The sequence below is a fragment of the Mastomys coucha genome, unplaced genomic scaffold, assembly GCF_008632895.1.
Source record: "Mastomys coucha isolate ucsf_1 unplaced genomic scaffold, UCSF_Mcou_1 pScaffold7, whole genome shotgun sequence".
NCBI lineage: Eukaryota > Metazoa > Chordata > Mammalia > Rodentia > Muridae > Mastomys > Mastomys coucha.
Window position 1 is genome coordinate 57,595,243 of NW_022196913.1, and position 21,451 is coordinate 57,616,693.

A 21,451-nucleotide genomic window follows, 5' to 3' on the forward strand; every position below is an offset into this window, starting at 1 on the left:
TGCGGAGCTCACAATGTCAATTCATTCAAGGTCAAGTCTGAATTTATGGAGAAAGAAACAAGAGGCATGGGCCCTGGAAATGAGTCCAAAGAGGCCAACGGCTCTGCGCCTCAGTGGGGCTCAGCATGAAATCCCTTGAGCAACATTGGCAGCATCTCTAACTCTTGTCAGAAAGGCATTCTGGGCCAGCAGCACCTAGTCAGACTGGGTGCATGGAGGCCAAAGACAGCGTCTCCACAGCTCTCAGAAGAGAGTGGGATGTGGGTAAGGGACTGGAGCAAAGGTCTGCCTCCATCAAAGCAAGGGTCCCGTGGCTTGGGCACAGGGGCTGTTTGGTGTCTACCTCCAGGATTCAGCCCAGGCTGGCACTACCTACCCCTCAGTGCCCTGATACCAAGTGCCCCCCAGCCTTGGCTCAGGCAGCCACATTGTGATGGAGCAGCCTCGTGCAGTGAAGAAGTCTCCAGAGCTCTGCAATGTGGTGCTCCAGGTTCTAGAACTTCCAGAGGGATCGGACTAGAAACCCCACCTCCCATGGACCCGCACTTGCAGCTGTAACAGAAAAGCAGTGTGTGTATGTGGGGGGGGGCAGTGTGGGGTGCGTGGAGAATAGATTCCTAGAGGTCAGGGATGGGTGGCAAAGAGAGGACTGGGTTCAATCAATCAGTATATATTCTATTCATGGGTGGACACATCACACTGAACCCTGGAAATATGTGCAGCTAACATGCCAATCTAAGAGTAAGTGGATATAATGGTAAAGCATGTGCAAACTGTAGGAGAGGGAGAGGGAGGAAGGGATTGATTTTTTTTTAAAAAAAAAAAGGTAGTGGGAACTGGCAACATAGCTCAGCAGGCTGCGGTACCTGCCACCAAGCCTGATGACTGGAGTTTAATCCCTAGGATCTGCATTGTAGAAAATGAAACTGAACTCCACTCACACACTATGATATATGGTACACACACACACACACACACACACCAGTAAACACATGCACACACATGCACACATATACTCGCAGACACACATGCAAACACACACTCGTGCACACACACAGGAGTGCACAAACATGCACACACACACAAACACAGGCGCATGTGCATACACGTGCACACTCGCGCACACACATGCACACACACATGCAAATGCACACACACATGCAGACACACACGTACAAAACCAGACACACAAAGCAATACAAATTGAAGGAGAGAAAAGGGTGCCTGTCACCTCTGTCATTTGCCTCTACTCTTGCTTCTTTCTCATGGAGCTGCTGGTCCTAGCAAAACTGCAAATCCAATGCAAGACTCAGCCCAAGCCCTTCCCAGGGCTCCCTCCTCTAGCAGGCACCTCCTCGACCACACATCCTCCCCACCTGCTGTAGTACAAAACAAACGTTCATGTACTGGGTACTCCAGGCATGGGGCTTACAAAAGGAACTGGCACCATGCGCCAGGCAGCTTGTCTGTGGCCCATGTGGCATGGGAACTCTGAAATGTAAGGACCTCACCACATGTGGCAGAATGAAGGCAGACACAACCCCAGCGTGGTGGCATCCCAGAGATAATACACACAGTTAAATTACTAAGTCATTATTTAGGATCAAAACACTTACACGGAAACGGCACACAGAAAACCATATAAATTACATTTAGGGTCTGCACAGGATTCTTTAAAAAAAAAAAATACTGTTTTTTGTACAACATTGCTTCCTTTTGAACATTCTAAACCCAGGAAACATTTTCCCTTGAATTCCAGAAGGTAGGCAAAAATACATACGCAGTATAATTAAAACCCTTCACAAAAATACAAAATCGTGCTGGTTTTTGTAAAGGCACTTATTTTTTAATACAAGGCACTCCCAACTATTCCTCTGGACTCCAGCAGATGGCACCACCCTACTTCTGCTTGCCTTTGGCTGTTCGTTCAGCAGTGGGCCACAGGGAGCAAGCGCTCTCTCCATCCTCAGCCAGCAGGGGGCTCACTGAGCATCTCAGCTCCAAGGCACCTCTCTGCCGCCCTCTGCGGCCATGTTTCTCCCAGTCTCTGAATCCTCCGCCCATGAAACAGGGAGTGACGATGTAGCCCGTTTCTGTGCAGGACATCCTTAACTCACTACCCATCTACCATCAGGATAAAGCAGACAGAGGTGGGGTCTCCCTGTCCTGTTTCTGAGGTGGTCATGCTGCAGGGACCCCACCCGGGGTCCCTGTTTGAAATGGCTTCCAGCCAAGCCGGGGCTGCTGCGACAGTTTTATGGGCACAGGGTGCAGGAGCTAGTATAAGATCTCTCATAGTCTCGGGTGGGCAGGCTCAAAACAGCCTGCCAGTCCCTGGGCTCTGGTGATGGGTCCCTCTTTGGGACTTCTCAGAGCCATTTTGAGGTCCCCATCTGGTCACATCAAGCCCTGAATACTCCTCAGGCTTCAAGCTGGACGTGGGCCTCGGTCACCTGGAGCGTGTCATTGTCTCCCAAGAGCTCAGTTTCTGGCACAGAACCCTCTTCCTCCTCCTCTGCTTCCTGCACGGGGCTTTGGGCCACATCTTCCGGGATGTTCTGTGTATCCTCCGTACCCTCAGAGAGTAGGGCCGCCCTGTCTGCCACAGATGTGTTAGAGGGTGCTGTGGTGACATAGCCAGTGCTGGTGGAACCGCTGCCACTGTGGTGTGAGCTCGGCTTGGGGACCATCTGAGGGGGCACCTGCTGTGGGGCCATCTGCATGGGAATCTGGACTGGGTAGAAGTTGGGCAGGTAGGCCCCGTACGCCGGTACCGGCTGGTAGCCGTTCACTGGGATGTACAGCTGTGCCGGGGGCACCAAGGGTCTGATCTGACCCTTCATGGGGATGAACTGAGGCTGTGGGAAGGGCTGGGCCTTCTGCTTGGGAGCCACATAGCGGGCATTGCTCACATTGCTTACAGGGCTAGTGCTCAGAGAGCTGGTCTGTGTGGTATTGCTGGCTCCTGAGGTCTGTGCCGAGCTATTGTAGTTGGATAGGTTGCCCCAGGACCGGAGCCGACTGTGGATGTCCTTAAAGCGGGGCCTCCGGCTAGGGAATTCATTCCAGCATTCAATCATGAGGGTATAGACCCAGGCGGGGCAGTCATCCGGGCAGGGCAGTACCTGCCGGCTACGGATCATCTCCACCACGTCCTGGTTGGAGTACCCGCAGTAGGGCTGCAGGCCGTAGCTGAAGACCTCCCAGAGGACCACACCATAGGACCAGATGTCAGAGTCGATGGAAAACTTCCCATACATGACGGCCTCGGGGGACATCCAGCGGATGGGCAGTAGTGAATTGCCCATGAGTTTGTAGTAATCTGCAGAGTATACCTCACGGAAGAGGCCCAAGTCTGAGATCCTCACATTCAGCTTGTCGTACACCAACACATTGCGTGTGGCCAGGTCCTTATGGACCACGTGGTGGCTGGACAGAAACTCCATCCCCGCGGCGATCTGCGCCACCACGTGCACGAAGTCTGGCGGCTCCAGGGCTGACTTCACTGTGCGGTCATCGTCGGTGCTGCCCATGTCAGAGTGCGGCGAGCGCATGACCAGGAACTCGTGGAGGTCACCGTGGGAGCAGTAACTGAAGATCATGCTCAAGGGTTGGTCTTTGGTCACCACGCCTAGTAGGCAGACGATGTTGGGGTGCTGCAGCCGGGCCCGGAGCATGGCCTCTTGCCGGAACTCCTCCCTCAGGGGCCCCTCGGCCTTGTCTTTCAGCGTCTTGATGGCCACCGCCTGGGTCGGTTCTCCTGGGGCGGGCCCGAACAGGTGGCCCTTGTAGACCTTGCCAAACCTGTCCTCCCCGAGTTCCTCCATGAACCTCACCGTGGACAAGCTGATCTCTTTGAGTTTGGCCTGCAGAAAGGAAAAAGTAAAATACAACAGTCAATGTGGTACCAGAGCAGAATGGCTGGGATCTTTACTGCTGGCAAGGCCTTGCTGGTCCTGTCTGCCCTGGGCTTGGGCTGCATGGCAGCCCTTTTAACACCTAGTTATGGCTCCGATGCCGTGGGGCTATCCCAATCTGAAACCCCCCAGAATTAACACAACTATATGTCCAGTCTCTCCAAAAATGTGAGTACACCTCCGTGCCCCCACCGAGGCCTGATGCCTGATGTACACACATGCCTACATCCATTCACACTCACAGCTGAGCCCGGAGCCAGCTTCCTAGAATCACCCAGGGACCCTACAGAGCTGTCTATTACACCTCTCCCAGCATGCTCCACACCACAGCAGAATGCCCACGGGGCCCTGCCCTTAATGTTCTGCCTGTTGGAATCTGGTCACTGCAGAGCCTAGCACCACGTTCTATCGAGCCTGCCTCAGCCAGTCGAAGCCTTTCCTCTGCACTAGACGATCAGTTGGATATTCCTTGGATAGAAGTGACATCCAGTGACATGGGCCCTCCCCATTCCTTCTGGATGGACAGACGCCTCTAAGGTTTGTGTGCCGACACTCCCCAAAAGCAATCCCAGCCCACAGCAAGCAGCAGGAATTTTCGGCTGAAGAGCTGAATGAGGCAACCCTGTCCCCGGCACCTCAAGATTCTTCAAAGTTACCCGAGACAGAACACTGGTCTCAAAGCTAGTCATGAGCTAGGTGTGCATGTCTGAGGCCTGGTGAGGCCATCCCCTGCTTCCCACTTGTTTCCCTGGCATCCTGATTAAAGGGATGGCAATCTTTCCTTCCTTCAAAACAAAATCAGAAAAAGGTTCCCACTCTCAAAAACGCACGGTAACCTTCAAATGGTGGAGCTATCTGAATTCTCCTTTTCTGTGTTACCCTGAGGGCAAAACCGGGGCAGCTTGCTGGGCTAGGAAGGTCCTGGGGCAGGTGGCGGGGAGGGTCAGTCTCAGGTGTGACTCCTACGGACATGCTCATTCCCATCTATTTACAGAGGCAGCTGTAGAAGCTACACTAGGGTTTCAAAGCTAAGCTACCCATCTCTTCCCCTCCTAACCCCAAGTTAAGCATGGCTGATTGTTCCTGGGTCTGCTCTCTTTTGGTTTTTACCCAGAGTTCCTCAGCTCAGTGTGTGGAGGAAATCCAGAGTCCAGTGTCATAGGTACCCTATCCCTGAGCTCAGGCTAGGGCCCAAAAAAAAAAAGGGCCTATGTATGCTTGCCTGCTGATAGCCTAGGCTTCCGCTGGGCCCTATCCGAGCTGCCTCCCTAGACCCTCCCCTCCCCAGGAGGACCTGTTTGTGTTGGCTGTTACTACATCCCTGAGCCCCGCCCCCAAGAGCTGCCTCATTAGCATATGGACTGGAGGACCTGTTTGTGCTGGCTGATGAGCGGCATCTCCATGTCCTGGCTGGGCGAGGCCATCAGCTGTCGGCGCTGTGGGGTGGAGGCTGAGGCCTTCTGTTTGTTGCGGCACATGCAGACGAGGAAGAAAAGGCAAGCGATGACCAGGGGTATCGCAATGCTGGGGACCAGGATGTACAGAATCCCCATCTTGCTGCCGTCTCGGGGACCTGGGTACCACAGAGAGGATCCATGAGCTTTTAGAAGGCATTCTCTTTTCAATTTACAAGCTCTCCACCCCGCCCCTCCCACCACCAGGTAAAGAATTCAAGTGTGACTGGCTGTTCCCCTGTTCTACTCTTTCATTCGGACCCAGAGCTCCTTGATAACCTTTCCCCTACTTAACATTTTAGTACATTTTAACAGTTTTGTATGATGCTGATACCTCTCAGGATAACAATTACCCATGCCTTTGATGTAAAAGGAATACAGATAGGCAACGGGGGCAAAGGACTTTTGACTGACAGATCCGGACCAGCAAACAAGGACCTTCATCCTTCCCGAGGAAAAGCTGAGCTGTGTCTCCATATAAGGAACTTCCACGAAGGTGCAGAGGGGCACACAAGGAGACTGAAGGATGATAGCAAGAAGGGTTAGGTGGGGGACTGACAAACCCTGGGCAGGGCACGGCCGAGGACTGGCTGTCCCTGGATGGCTTCTCACCCCAAGCACCCTAGGGAACCGTGGGTTTCTCCTTCCCCTTGAGCACCGTGAATGAGAATATTCTTGCTGGGCGGTGGTGGCGCACGCCTTTAATCCCAGCACTTGAGAGGCAGAGATAGGTGGATTTCTGAGTTCAAGGCCGGCCTGGTCTACAGAGTGAGTTCCAGGACAGCCGGGACTACACAGAAAAACCCTGTTTTGAAAACCAAAAAAAAAAAAAAAAAAAAAAAAAAAAAAAAAAAAGAATACTCTTGAAGCAGCAAGCAATGAGCACCCGTGTGGAGGAAACAAGGCCATCCAGCCCTTTCTAGTGACTGTAGATCTGAAGGAAATGACTCTGGTGTCACCTTGGGGAAGGACAAAAAAAATAAATCACCATGTCTTACACCCAGTCTTGACACCTGGTCCTGTGAAATAACATACAATAAAACAAAATGACAAACAAGAACTTCTGTTCCCCACACAGCAACTTCCCCAGAAAAAATCCAAGACTAAATGTTCCAGAAGTCAGGGGAGGCAGGGACAGAGAAGCCAGACTCTGGTCGTATTTTTATGTTTGGGGTGGGTGTGATGGTTTGTACTGCCAACCAGATACTTGGGTTGCAAGCCTCAGGAGCACCTGCGAGGGACTGTCTGTGTCAGTGGCACGCCACCTGATGGTTGTGACCCCTTTGGGGGTTGAGCGACCCTTTCACGGGGGTCACCCAAGACCACCAGAAAACACAGATTCATAACTGTGGCAAAATTACAGTTATGAAGTAGCAACAAAACTAATCTAATGGTTGGGGTCACCACAACATGGGAAACTGTACTAACGGGTTGCAGCATTAGGAAGGTTGAGAACCACCGCTCGAGATGAGGGGCTGTCTTGATTGGGATAATTGGTGTGGGAATACTATCCCCGGCCTGGGCACCCACACTGAATATAACAGAGAAGGCAAACTGAGCCCTGGCGTTTGTTTTCGGATCCCTCTCTGCTCCTGGCACACGATGGCTGCTTCAAGCTCCTGCTTCCCTGAGTTTCCTGCCGTGATCGACTAACACGGAGTTAGAAGTCAGATAAACCCACTCTTCCACCAGTTGCTTTGGCTAATTGTATGTTACCACAGCAACACGGAAGAAACTAAAGCAATGGGGAGCTTTCGCACCTCTCACCCCAGGAGTGGAAATGTGAGCCCTGCCCACACAGTAAGGCACTCATATTTTTTATCATCATCACTTGGAAGTTATCAACACAATGCATACCAGAAAAAAAATGACCGTTCTCAGGCAAAGGAGAGGCCATTACTCATAGTGACACATGTCACCAAAGGCTGTCATGCTGCTGATGGATTGGCACCAGACTTCCCCTGAGTGTTTTCAGCTATACAGAGTAACTTTTTAATTTTTAAATTTTATTTGTTTGATGTATGAGTGCTCTGTCCGCATGTACACCTGCATGCCAGAAGAGGGCATCGGATCCTATTACAGATGGTTGTGAGCCACTACGTGGTTCCTGGGAATTGAACTCGGGGCTCTGGAAGAGCAGCCACTGCTTTTAAATCTCTCCAGGCCTACAGAGTAACTATTAAGGCATACAGAAACTGTACTTTCCTAGGGCGACCTGTGAAATTATCTTAAACAGAATCACATTGTCTATATTACCCTGCTTGCTGCTGGCCTTGGAGCGGAGTAAGATATTTTGGTCTCATCAGAACACACACATCTGTGGGCCACTCTGGCTGTACCCATCCCTGGCATGCTGTCCTGGCCACCCCAGAGCCTCCTATGACACAACAGAGGTGCTTTGGTATCTGGCTATCACCAGCAATCCTTCAGGCGGTCGGTCCCTTGTGTTAATATCCCATGAGTATAGACCTTTCTGTAACCTATGACTACAGGTCCCGTAACCTATATATATTTGTCTTTAGATAGCTGCTCAGAAAAATGCCCCCTACCTGGACACCTCCATGGATCTGGGGAAATCATTGTCAAAAGCCCAGTGTGCATCTTTTGAAGACTCCACCCATTTGGATGCCTCACACCCAACACACTCAAGTCCTACTCTTTAGCATTTTCCCAGCGTGCCTTGTGGACCCACTTCTCAGCTTTACAGAGCCAAAGCATTCCCTCAGAAGTAGATTTCACTTGAATGCGATGTCACACAAGGCATGTTCCTGCAGAGGTCAGACTCCCTGGGAGCCCAGCTCCCCCAAGGCCGGTGATGGATAAATACGGCTGTGGATATGTGTGCCTCAGAGTGACAGGGCACTAAGACACAGCTGACGACTGATGTTTGAAACCAGCCACTGCACATCCTTCACCCACTCATGATATACCAGAGACACCATGGGGGATGCAGAGACCTGAAATCTATTGTCTCCAAGAAACAGGACAAGAGGCAAGGAGAATTATTTCCCACCAAGCTTAGAAATGCTGTGCCATGGTGCTGATGTGAGATCCCAGGTGCTAAACTGAATATCCAGGACCATATACACAGGGACCCGGATTGTACATGGCAGCCACCATTGAAGGTGAGATCAGGGCTACCCAGTACAGCGGTCAGACTTCTCCTAGCCTAAAACATCTATGATGACCTGCTATTACTATATTATTTAAAACAAATGATTGTGTTGGTAAGACAGGACACAAGAGCCCCCCAGTCTGCTGGCAAAACATAAACTCCCATTGCAGACAAACTCAAAAGTCAACATTTAAAATATATATAGAGAGAGAGAATACATACTACATGGGGGTATGTCACACAGTTCCACGCGTACGTTTTTATTCTGCGTAAAGCACCACGGGCCTTCCATCTGGCCCCCGGGGTTCCGGCAGTAGGCATGGCCTCCTCCCAGCTCTGGGAATTCTGTGCTGGACAGGCGATGGCTGTGGGGGTGCTGCAGAGCCCAAGGCTGACACTGGTGGCCTGATTTGGTGGTACTGGCCATCCCCCTGTAGTCAGCACCAGAGCCGTTGTAGCACTGGTGATCTGAGAGAAATAAAGAGTTAGGGACCTGAGCATCCAGGGACACTGGCAAACCTGTATGCAGAACCCTTCTGCGCTTAGGGATTTCAGAAAGGAACAACAGAGCCACCCTGCCTCCTGGCAGGAAACCTCAAAAGACCTATGGGTTTTCCATGTGACCGGAGGAGTAGCACTAGAGGGACTGAATCAAGCCCCGAGCCCACCAGTGACATGGAAGGTGCAACAGGGACACCTACGGGAAGCAAGCCTGCTGTAGATGCCACAGCCCTGAGGCCACCTATGGGACCCACCAGGCACCTACACCCCACCTATGGGACCCACCAGGCACCTACACCCCACCTATGGGACCCACCAGGCACCTATACCCCACCTATGGGACCCACCAGGCACCTACACCCCACCTATGGGACCCACCAGGCACCTACACCCCACCTATGGGACCCACCAGGCACCTACACCCAACAGCTAGGCAGAGAGGCCACCTATGGGACCCACCAGGCACCTATACCCCACCTATGGGACCCACCAGCAGCCCTGAGGCCACCTATGGGACCCACCAGGCACCTATACCCAACAGCCAGTCCGAGATGCTGATGCCAACTGCATCCTGTTCTAGAAGCAAAATGGACTGACACAAGCCACCGAGACAAATCCTGCACCCCCAGTGGCCACATTTGCTGCCCAGTGAGAGTCTGGCTCAGCCACGTGTGAGACACACTTCACCCTGACACCCGAGGAGTCAGAACCTCGCAGGTGATGTGCTTACTGTAAACTCTGTCCTAAGACACATCTAAATCTTAACTCAGGCTTTGTCCAACTTCACCGGCTTAGTAACGTTTATCATTATCATAGGAATAGAGACTGTGTGAGCCTTAGCCTCTTGCTTGGGTCACAGCATAAAATCGAAGTCAAGGTGTGGGTGTGCGCACCAGGACCAGGCCCTGACTACCCTGGTAAGGAGTTGCCCAGTACTGGAACACCCAGATGAACCCCAGAGATTGGATAGCCTTAGTCTGCAGGAAAAGCCTCAGGCCTAGGCCTCCCTGCCTGTTCTGGAAGCACCCCTGCAGCCTTCAGGGCTTTCCTCATTGCTGCTGACAGAGCCATGCTAGCCCTACAATGACCGGCCTCTGTCCACCTGCCAGGGCTCCCGGAGCTGACTAAAATCTCCAGCCCACATGCATGGGGAAGATGGGGATCCATGCGGCATTCTGCCACGGAGGGAAGATGGAGCGCATGCCTCTGTCCTGTGCAGATTCAAAGAGGCCACGCCCAGATCTCAGGCTCAGAAGAATAGAATAGTCCCTATTTTCGAGATCAGGTGTTCCATGGGCAGGCACCCAGGAAAGCTGATCGGCCCAGATTCCCTTCTCCAGGGATGCATTTTAGGGGCTCGCTGAGCTCTTGAAAGTTGTCCAGTGCTAGGAATCTTTGGGGCTGCAGGAGCCTGAAGACCATTAAACAAGCTGGGAGGCTGCCTCTGCCACTCCAATGGTCCCGACATGGATTGGAGTATGAACCAAGATCCCAGGTTCAAGGAGAAGGACCCAAACAAGGGAAGGGTCCAGCTCAGGTGAGAGCCTGGCGCAGGTTAACCACTAGAGGGCTTCCTTCCCCATGACTGTCTGTGCTGTGGGCTCTGGCAAGCGACCTGGCCCTGCTTAGGGCACAGAGACCTTAAGAAGCATAGAGGTGCGTTTGCTCAGCTCGGCACCCTCGGGACACTCACAGCGGCCCAGCCTCTCAGCGGGGATCCCGATGCGCATGCAGTTCGCAGCATCCGGGCTCTCGGGCATGGGCAGCGCTTCGCACTTGGGCAGCTGGAGCCGCATGAGGATGAGTGGATTGGAGCGGGCGATGGTGTACTCCTGGCGGCAGAGGTCATTCTCCAGCACCTCACATTCATCCCGGCACAGTTCCCGAGGCTTGGGCGCCCGGGAGCGCGCGTCACACAGAGGGAAGACGAAGTGGCAGAAGGATGGGATGGCAAACTGTGAGCACTGGTCTGACAGGTGCGTGGAGGTGCCAATCATGGTGAAGGCAGCTGCGGAAAAGAAACTTGTGAGCGTGGACAGCTCAAGCCCCGCCCCTGCCCAAGATACCCGACCTTCAATCAGTCTTTAATCTGTCCCTCGCCTCGGTCATGCTCTTACCAGACGACAAACCCTGAAGCCCCTACCCTTAGTCTTTGATCCTTTCCACTGCTTCAACGTCACCCCTACCAACGATAACTCTCACTCCGTCCTCTCCAGGCACCTCCGATGCATCTGTCTGGACTCCTGACAACCCATGACCAATCATCCCTTTCTCTGAGCCCTGACTTGGGTGCCCATCTGAGACTGTCCCACACCCCCATTATCCTATTCCAGACACACAACTTCTGAGAAACTCTGACCCACACCCTACGCACTAACAGTCACAACTCTAAGTGCCCCTGCACCTCTACGCTTTACCCAAACCACAACCTTAGCACCATCAATGGCTTGCTCTACAACCCTGACCCCCAACCCCTCACTCCTGTTTCTACCCTGAGCTCTGGACACTTCATTTCTCGACCTCATTTCAGCCTTGCCTCACCCACCTAGCACTGGGCTCCAGAACTTACCTCCTAAGGACTAGTCTGTGTGTGGATTCTACAGCCTGGGATTATACACAGCCTGATCTTGGAGGGCTTGGTACACAGCAAGAAAGAGGAGCAATCTAACTGGGGGTCTCCTAGGTATACTAGGCTCACCTTGAGAGGCCCAGGCAGACAGACCGGACGGTAAGAGGGACGTGTGTGGAGGGCTGGGAAATTAGAGTGGGCATTAGGTATCCAGTAAGAAGTGGAGAACTGAAGCAGTCAGTTTCCTTTGCCTACATACATATCCTGCAGATACGGTGAACACTGCAAAAACCCAGAGGCTGAGACCCTGGGGCATGCAGTGCCATATATAGCCAGAAGGTGGCGCTGCTGACAGTCATTTAGTTGCAGGATACAAGCCCAGTCCCCTCCCTCCCCCCCTAACCCCCCCCCTCCCAGAACTGTTGAGTCTGGGTTCCAGCCAACTCTCATTTACTGTATAAAAGAAGGATGGGATGGCAAACTGTGAGCACTGGTCTGACAGGTGCTTTCATTCAGTCCTTTGTGGGTCCATTTCTTTATCTAGAAAATGATTTGAGACTACATCGAGAGTTGAACTTTCACACAGTACCTAAAATATGGGTGGGATGTGAGTGGCCCCAGGGACTGGCTAGCCCAGGACTGGCTAGCCCCGGGGCTGGAAATCATAGGCCCCACCCTTGTATGGGCACCAGAGATCAAGGACAAGGTATCCAGGATTTGGTTTAACTAAGGAGTGAACTCCCCAGTACAGAGTTGGCAATGAAGGGGATTACTGCCAGAAAAGTCAGGCAGATTAAGGGCAAAGTCAGTATTTCCTCCAGGGAGCCAGCTCACAAGGTCACAGCTGCATTTGCAGGACCCCAAAGGTGTCATTTGAGGGCTGTTTACCCCAAATCAGCTCTAGGCAGAGAAGGTGTTTCCACATCCCCTGCCCTCATCTTTGCCTACACCCTGAATGTCACCCATTGGCTGATCTCCACACAGGACACTGCCATGCTAATGAGGTAGGCTGGCTAGCTTTAATGACAACCTGACACAAACTAAAGTCATCAGACAGAAGGAAACCTCAATTAAGGAAATGCTTCCATGAGATCAGGCTGTAGGCAAGCCTGTGGGGCATTTTCTTAATGAGTGATTGATGGGGGAGGGCCCAGCCTACTGTGAGTGGTGCCTCCCTTGGGCTGGTGGTGGCCCTGGGTACTATAAGCAGGCTGAGCAAGCCATGAGGAGCAAGCCAGTAAGCAGCATGCCTCCTGCCTCAGTTTCCCAAGTGCTTGATGCAGACCTGCACTTCCATGGCTCGCTTCATACCTTTCTTTCCAAACAGCTGTAAAGTCAAGCTGCTTGGCTAGCCCGGCTCTCTGGTCCTTTCTCTGATCTTTCCTCTGAGGATAGAGGAAGAAGTAACTGCAGATCAACCTTGTGCCTAGGTTCAGGGTTTGCCACTTAGCAGAACGTCAAAGTCATCATGGAGTCTATGGGTGGCATCCTGAAGGCAAACTCAAGGATGTTGGGCATCTGGCTAGTTCCACAGGTAATAACTATAAGTTTGTCACCAATGAATTCAAACCGAGGAGACAAATCCAAGCGTGCTGACCTATGAAAGGTGAGCGCTGTTCCCCATAACCCAGCAGCTCTTCAGAAGAGACCAGAAGAATCTTTGGCTTGGGGATGCTCCCATATTTTAAAACACATGCACACGTGTAGTGAGATCCTCAGGGAGGGAACCCAAATTTCAACACAAAATTCACTAATGTTTCACACAGGCTTCATCCACATGGTCTTAAGGTGATTTCATATCACATGCTCCATGTATTTGTGCGTGAAAGAGCTTGTGTATGCTGAACCAGCAAAGCCAGTGTAAAATGAGCTCCTCCACCGGGCCATGTTGTTTCTATGACTCAAAGCCTATCGGATTTTGCATTTGCTAAGTCACAACATGATGCATGTTTGTCACTGAACCCAAGGCTCCACTGTTGTACAGGATGACATTAAAACATGCTTCCAGTAAGAGCCTACACTGTGCAGATAGCCTTCCCACCCGCCGCTGATCCTCACCATGTAGTATACACAGCTCACGCAGGGTCTGCTGTGATCATGAACTCAGCTGAAGTTATGAGGTTATGTCAGCAATGGTGTCTTTCCACTTTGATCTTCCTTCCAGCCCAGGCCACTGCCAGGGCAGGGCTCTGAGCAGTGACTGATTCAAATACAAAGCCTGGCCAAGAGCACCACAGAAAGCCTTCAAAGAAAGAGAGGCGCTGGTACCTGTGCTCCACCCCCCCAACTCTGCTGTGTCTGGGAAGGAAGGCATCTGGCTTGGAGGTAGTGGTGGGGTACAAGACTCTAAATGATTTTCTTCCCAAAGCTTCTAATAAAAACCCCATCATGGAGCCCAGGCTGAGATACTGAAACCTCACAGCCAACTCCCAAGGAGACTGAGGAGAGAGCAGCTTCACTTCCTGTCTGAGCAGCTCCACCACAGAGACCCAGAACCAGGTCTCGGAACCCCTGGCTTTGTTCTCTGGAAGCTAAGGCCTGAGTGAGGCCTTACTCACTGCAGAATCCCTTCTGCCTGGCATCCACAATCTTTCTTCCAAGCAAGCTGGTACCAAACTGTACACATGTGGACCGGGCACAGCATACAGGTAACACTGAGATCCAGGAAATGCAGAGCAAGCTCTCAAGCACAGTGGGTGTGACCATGATGTTAGTGCCTCCGACATGCCCAGACTGGCCAGGGTGCGTGTGCGTGTGTGCGTGCGTGTGTGTGTGTGTGTGTGTGTGTGTGTGTGTGTGTGTGTGTGTGTGCATGTGTCCTGTCCCTCAGGGTTCTTGTCACTGATTCCCAGTCTGGTGGTGCTGAGATACGGGGATAACTTCGGGAACAGGGCATAGTGAATGGTTGCTAAGTGCCGTTCTTAGAATAGATTGAAGCAGTTTTCATGGGACAGGCTCTGTTCTCATAAGGTTGATGAGAAAGAACAGGTCTGCCCTGCCCCCCTACAGCACTCCCTTACAGCTTGCTTCCTGTCTTGCCCAGTGATTGCCCCTTCTCAGATGGGCTCCCACCAGGATGCCTCCCACTATGATATTGAAACTGAAGGAGCCTCAATGGGCTGGTGCCATGGAGCTTGGGATCTCAGCCTTGGAGCTGTAAGCCAAAAATCCATTTCTCTATGAGGTGTTTTAACTTTGAATATCTCATTATTGTTCTGCATAAAGGGATAACACAGTAACTTAAAACACTGGAGATATTTTAGGACAAAACACATGAGTAAGAGCAACCGCTTCTGAGAAAGATCTCTTATTTCCTAGTGTAAGAGATGTTAGCCTGACAGTTTGTGCCACTAACCGATAAAACACCAGAGTGGTGGCTGACCACCTGCACAGAAGGAGCTTGCATAGACACTTGTTGCACCCCGAGGGGGCTGTGTGCTCCTACCTGTGATTCGGTTTTCAATCTCCCCTTGCATCTGAAGGGAGTCCACATAAATAGTACGGTTCCCAATGAAGCGTGCACAAGCGATCCCTCGGTAAGGCTGGCAGAAGCCATCTTCCTGATCATCATCCCTGGAAAGACATACAAACCTCCATGAGTGACTGCTGAGGGCAAATAGTCCATGAAGAGTTTTTAATCCAGAATTTTACAAACCATCAATGTTTTTACTTTATTCTGCTTTGTTTGTTTAGTTCTGGGCCATTCTATTTAGTCGGGCTATATTCTGAACTCATTCTGTGGTATAGTCTGGCTGTGAACTCTGAGGGGCCATCTTGCTCAGCCTCCCAAGTGCTGGGATTATATCACCATACTTGATAGGCCAGCATTTCTTTTTTACTTGGTCCAAAAATCCCATCAGCATGAAAACCATCACATAGTGGCTCTCTTCATATTGCCCAACTTTGGAAGCAACCAGATGCATAGATTAGTGAGTCACAGTTCCACACAACAGGACACAAGTCAGGGAAGGATGTGGGTGCCTGCTGGAGGGACGATGAGCCCATCTGAAAAGCTCTGCACTGTGTGTGGGCTCCAACTCAGCAATGCTCCAGAAAAAGCAAAGTTCAAAGGCAATAATCAGATCCCAGACTACCAGGTGTTGAGGGGGAAGAGGATGAATCTGGAAACCTCTTGAAATGATGACATCATGCTGGGTATGTCAGCATAAACGCATAGAAGGGAAACTCAGACTGAGCCCTAATGCGTATTGCCCAATTCAGCTTGTGATAGACTGACTATACAGGCTCCATCAGTAGTAAGAGGACAGCAAGAGGGAACACTAACTTCTGGTCAGGCTGACTGCAAGCCTAACACAGATGTTTAACAACTTACTGGTCACTTTTTAATTTTAATCACTTTTTAAAAACCTGGACATCTTAACAAAGTGCCAAGCATGGACAGACTTCTTTTTTCCTTTTGAGACAGGATCTTACTGTGTAGCTCTGGCTGGAACTTGCTGTGTACATCAGGCTGGCCTCAAATTCACAGGGATAGGCCTGCTTCTGCCTCCCAGCTGCTATGCACCACCACTCTAGCCCCAGGAAGACTTCTTACAGATGAGGTGATGTGGGCACGAGGTGTTCATCCATAGGTCCCTAGCACGAGGATGTTACACATCTAACACACTTCTCACTCTTGAGCTACATCAGAGACGGCCTTTCCCCTCACATTGCCCTTATTTGTAAACCAAGATTTTTAATAATTTTAAATTATTAATTAATTTAAATAATGCATGAGGTGTGTTCCGGCACTGAAATGCTAGGGGCAGTCTTTTGGGAAGAACAAAGGCAGCACATGTGGGTGCCCTCTGCCTTCTCCATGGCAACTGAGAGACTGGCACCGCAGTGGACTAAACACAGGCCACTCTAAGATGTGGCCTAGAGTCTGCTATGTAGATAATATGGATGATGCGGAGCTCAAAAAGGCTCACAATGGTAGTCGTGATGGGAGTCCTTTTTCCACAGCCTGACCTTTCTAGAACTCACTGCTGTGATAAAATATCTGATAACAGCAGCTTAAAGAGAAAAGGGTTTATTCTGGCTCATGGTTAGAGGGTCCAGTCCATTATGCAGAGACGAAGTGATGGTGCAGGAGCTGGAGGCAACTGGATACACTGTATCTACAGTAAGATAAGAGGGATGAATGTAAATACAGTGTATCTACAGTCAGGCAAGAGGGATGAGTGTAGACACATTGTATCTACAGCCAGACAAGATCAATGAATATAGACACATTGTACCTACAGCTAGACAAGAGTGATGAATGTAGATACGTTGTATCTATAGTCAGACAAGAGTTGATGCGCTTGCTTCCATCTTCCAAGGGATAGAAGCTGTTGGCCACTTTCAAGGCCTCAGGCTCAGGTAAACCTTTCTAGAAATCCCCTCCTGGATATACCTATACAAATTTCCATGGTGATTCTAATCCCTTCAATGTCCCATTCCTTGATAATGAAAATTAGCATCTGTCTCAATGGCCTGTGGATCCATCAAAGGAGGCAACTCTATTAGGATGCAGCAGAGTTTTCAGGGCTGCTGTGTGAGGGGCACAGCAGTGGAACAGGGGGTCCATGAATGAGCTTCTGATGTGACCCTAGGCCTGTAAGTCAGGTGCATGAAAGAAAGGAACGTGTTCTCACCGCCCACAAGATTCTCAGAGGTGTGTGGAGCCTGACTAAACCCCCTGCTCTACTTGATATGGCCAGGTACAGACCAGAGCCTGGCCACACTGGAAGCTGGAAAGAGAAACAGCTACCGGGAGAGACTACAGCCAGGGAAGGAGACAGATGGCTTAGTGCTATGGGGTAATGAAATGTAACCAGTAGGAATCAGAGGCCCCAGAGAAACTGAGGCAGGGCTCTACAAATAGGTAGCAAGCCCCACAGCTGCTCCTATGGAGAAAGGCCTCCAGAGGGGGAATCCTAAGAAGACAAAAGTCACAGAAGGTCAAGGAACGATCTATATTTGAGACCAAGTATGGCTAGTGTGTGTGAAGGGAGAGGGGATCTGTTAATTAAAGGAATTGGAATATGATTCAATACTCAGACATTATAGCTATTGTCACATAACATACCTCATTTTAGGCAGCACAGACTTAAATATTAAAACACATTTTTTCCTCATTACAGGATCTAAGGAGAATTACCTTTCTTTCTATGTATATGTGTGTGGTTCTGTGTGTGAATGTGGACATAGCTTCATTCTCCATCTTGTCTGGGACCAGGGGAGTGGTCTCTGCTGTTCACTACTCCATATTCCAGACTAGCTTTGAAGACCCTCCTGTCCCCACCTTCCATCCCCACAAAAGCAACAGGTTACAAAAACACACACCACCATGTCTGCTTTTCATATGAAGGCTGGGGATTTGAACTCGGGCTCTCATGCTTGCCCAGCAAGCACTCTTACCCATACAGCCATTCCCCAGCCCCAAGAGTTACACTTCCTATTATAACAAGGTGGTTTTGAGTTGAAAATTAAGATCAGTGTCTCTCCTTCAAGCTCCACTTGCGGTCGAGTCGATCCTTTAAGGAACTGGTGGTCTAAGCTTTAACACCAAACGCTAAATCTGAGAATGTTCTTTGTAATAAGACAGCTTTCTCCTCAAGTCATCTTTAGTCACTGGCTCGTCAGTGGCAATTTAAATAGTTTTTATCCTGTTATTTACCTGTAATTTGGAAACCTGTACACGAGTTAAAAATGGTCTTCTTATTAGCAGTGGGAGAGCTGTAGGAGCAGCCAATGGCATTCTGCCGGGGCACTGGGGGGTGGGGCCGGGGGAGGGGTTCACCTAACTGTGAGCCGGACACAGAGAAACAGGCACTCATTATGCGACAGAGGTCCTGGGTCTGCAGACTGGCCGGTAAAGTAGACTTGGTAATGGAGATTCTGGGGCCACAACATGCAGCTGGATAACAGGGTGGCAGCTGTGGACAAGCCTGGTGGCCAAGAAAGTCAGAAAATAAGAGGGTTCAAGACATGGCGCCAAGGACGGTGGAATACCAAGAATTAGCTTAATTTAACTGCTCAAGAGCACAGGGTACTTTCTTGAAGCAGTGTGTCATATACTCGTGTACCTAAAGGTTGACAGAGGAAACAGTGGGAAGAAGGGGCTCTAATGTAGAGGCTCTGGGCATCACCACATCTTGCCTAAGTGCTTCTAGTATGGAATATGCGGCCCCATTATACTGAACAAGAGCCACCGCTAAGTTAAAACAGCAGAAACGAAGTCAGTGTCAGGCATTCGTGACCCCCGGGCATCACCCCAGCCTGAGAGACCCTATAAGGAAGGCGGCACCATCCTTTCTTCTCTACACACATCCTCCTCAACATCAACCAAAGGCAGATGGAAGGATGACAGTAAATCCCTTAAGTACCCAGGACAACCACCTGCTTCCCATTGCACAGCAGTGGAAGCCTCGGGCTGTGGCACCAACATGTGCTCTGGAGGCAGAAAGCAGCGAGAGTGTATGAGACCAACGGTCACATTTCTGTGTGAGGACCAATAACGGCCCCCCTTCTCAAAGTCACATGACACAGGATGAACTCAGTCTCCTTTGTCGGTCACCGACCTGCTTGCCATCCACCTGCAGGACAGACCAATTGACCAAGGGCAGCCAGAGAGGCTATGTCTCTGCCAGGGAAACAGAGCCATGAAGGAGCCTCTGAGTGGGACAGACTGGTCATTCCTAGAGTACACAGAGAACTAAGGGATTATTTACTGCATTAAGTTCACCATTTTGCCTTACTTCCAGAGAAACCACTATGCAGGCTAGTCTGAGATAGTCAAAATCAATAGGAAAAACAAAGTCACAGCTACAGAAAGGCCACGCCTTTGACCTCTGTCCACAGGGATGTCATCAAAGATAGTTCTCACCCATCTTCGGCAGCCAGCAGAGACTGCAGCCAACAGCCTGAGGGGATGAGGAGCAGAGTTAAGAGATTTCAGTCAGGCCCGAGATAAGCCGAGCCCAAGCCGAGCCCAAGCGACCAGTTTATGATACAGTGACTTAAGAACAATGTACTGTATAATTAACAAGTGCAAACAGAGAGATCTTACCTGTTCTCATCGCAAAAAAATGACAATTATGTGAGATGATGCATTTGTTAATTGGCCTGATTAGGTCATCCTACAGCATATAAGTAACCAAGACATCATGCTGCATACTATAAACAGATGCAAGTTTTTGGTGCTGGGGCCTGGCCTCGGGGTACTCTGCATGCTAATATTTCTACTGTGGAGCTACGTTCTCCAACAATACACACAAATTTTAGTGTTTGTTGTAGTTATTCATTACTTTGTGTACTGTGTATCCTGAAATGAACCTAAGGCCTTGAGAATGCAGGCGAGGACTCTCTCTCTCTTTTTTTTCCCTAGCACAGAATCTCACGAAGTTGCCCAGGCTAGCCCTAAACTCATTCTGTAACCCAGGCTAGCCTTGAACTTTCAGTCCTCCTGCCTTAGCTTCGATTACAAACCTTCACTAGAAGGCCTGGCTGTACCAGTTTTCATTTGGCAACTTAAACATGAGTTGACTACCTTCAGAGTCATCTGCCAGCACAGAGTCAGATTAATCCAGCACCAAGTTAAGAGAGTAACTCACCCTATCATTCTACTTCCGCGACATCACCTCACAACAGGAAATCTCTAGGCGAATCTTAACATGTGGAAGCTACTGTGAGCTTTCTGTCTGAAAATGGGATTATAAGGACACAGGTCTCCGTTATTAGCTGTAAACACAGTATACACTGTAAACACCCCATATCCACACTGAAGTGTTTCAGGATAGATGTGAGTCTATCTGCAACAAGATGGACTGATGGATAGATGGATGGGTGGGGCACGGGAGGAAGACACAGTGAAGCCGGCAGAGAGAATGGTGAGGCCATGGTTGGGGCTGGGGGCTCACTCTAAAATGCCACCTAACATTGATTGCATGCTTAAGATACTTCAGAATAAAATGTTGGGAGGAAAATAATTTAGAACATAAAAAGCATGGCTTTTGAGAAAAAAATTCAACTGAGACTCTCTCACCCATCTACCTATGAATTCATGATTAGTCCAATCCAAACAGCATCTGTTCAAAGAAACTTCAGACAATGTTTTAAATAAAACACAATACAAAAAGCCCAAGAATTCTCCACAGAACAAGGAACTTTTTATTTCCAATTAGGTGTCGGCTACATGGCTCATTTAAGTAAAGGAACTTGCCTCCAAGCCTGACTATCTGAGTTCTAATCCCCAGGACCCACAGGATGGAAGAAGAGAACTAACTCATCCAAGTTGTCTTTTGACCTCAACAGGAGTGCTCCCACTTGTACACTAAATAAAGGTAATAAAAATTACCTGAGTGAGGGGTGGTGGTGCTGGAGAGATGGCTCAGTGGATAAGAACACTGACTGCTCTTCCAAAGGTCCTGAGTTCAAATTCCAGCAACCACGTGGTGGCTCACAACCATCCATAATGAGATCTGATGCCCTCTTCTGGAGTGTCTGAAGACAGCTACAGTGTACTTACATATAATAAATAAATAAATGAATATTACTCAGCTATTATGAATTTATGAAATTCTTTGGGAAATGGATGGATCTGGAGAATATCATCCTGAGTGAGGTCACCCAATCACAAAAGAACACACATGGTATGCATTCTCTGATAAGTGGATATTAGCCCAGAAGATCAGAATACACAAAGTATAATCCACAAACAACAAGAAACTCAAGAAGGAAGACCAAAGTGTGGTTACTTTGTTCCTTCTTAAAAGGGGGAACAAAATACCCATGGAAGGAGTTGTAAAGACTAACTATGGAGCAGAGACTGAAGGAATGATAATCCAGAGACTGCTCCACCTGGGAATCCTTCCCATATTCAGTCATCAAATCCAGATACTATTGTGGA

At 49.9% G+C, this 21,451-nt stretch overlaps 1 protein-coding gene across 1 annotated transcript in view; it reads right to left on the reverse strand.

Annotated features, from left to right (window-relative positions):
- Window positions 1-1,577: 1,577 nt before the first annotated feature.
- The window catches only part of Ror2 (receptor tyrosine kinase like orphan receptor 2), a 192,553-nt gene continuing 172,679 nt past the window's right edge, over window positions 1,578-21,451 (reverse strand). Inside the window, exons 5-9 of the mRNA XM_031359652.1 lie at window positions 15,002-15,129; window positions 10,681-10,995; window positions 8,709-8,954; window positions 5,288-5,490; window positions 1,578-3,866 (exon numbers count right to left, since the gene is read on the reverse strand). Coding sequence (XP_031215512.1) covers window positions 2,421-3,866; window positions 5,288-5,490; window positions 8,709-8,954; window positions 10,681-10,995; window positions 15,002-15,129 — 2,338 coding nt within the window. The 3' untranslated portion in view covers window positions 1,578-2,420. The remainder of the gene's footprint in view (window positions 3,867-5,287; window positions 5,491-8,708; window positions 8,955-10,680; window positions 10,996-15,001; window positions 15,130-21,451) is intronic.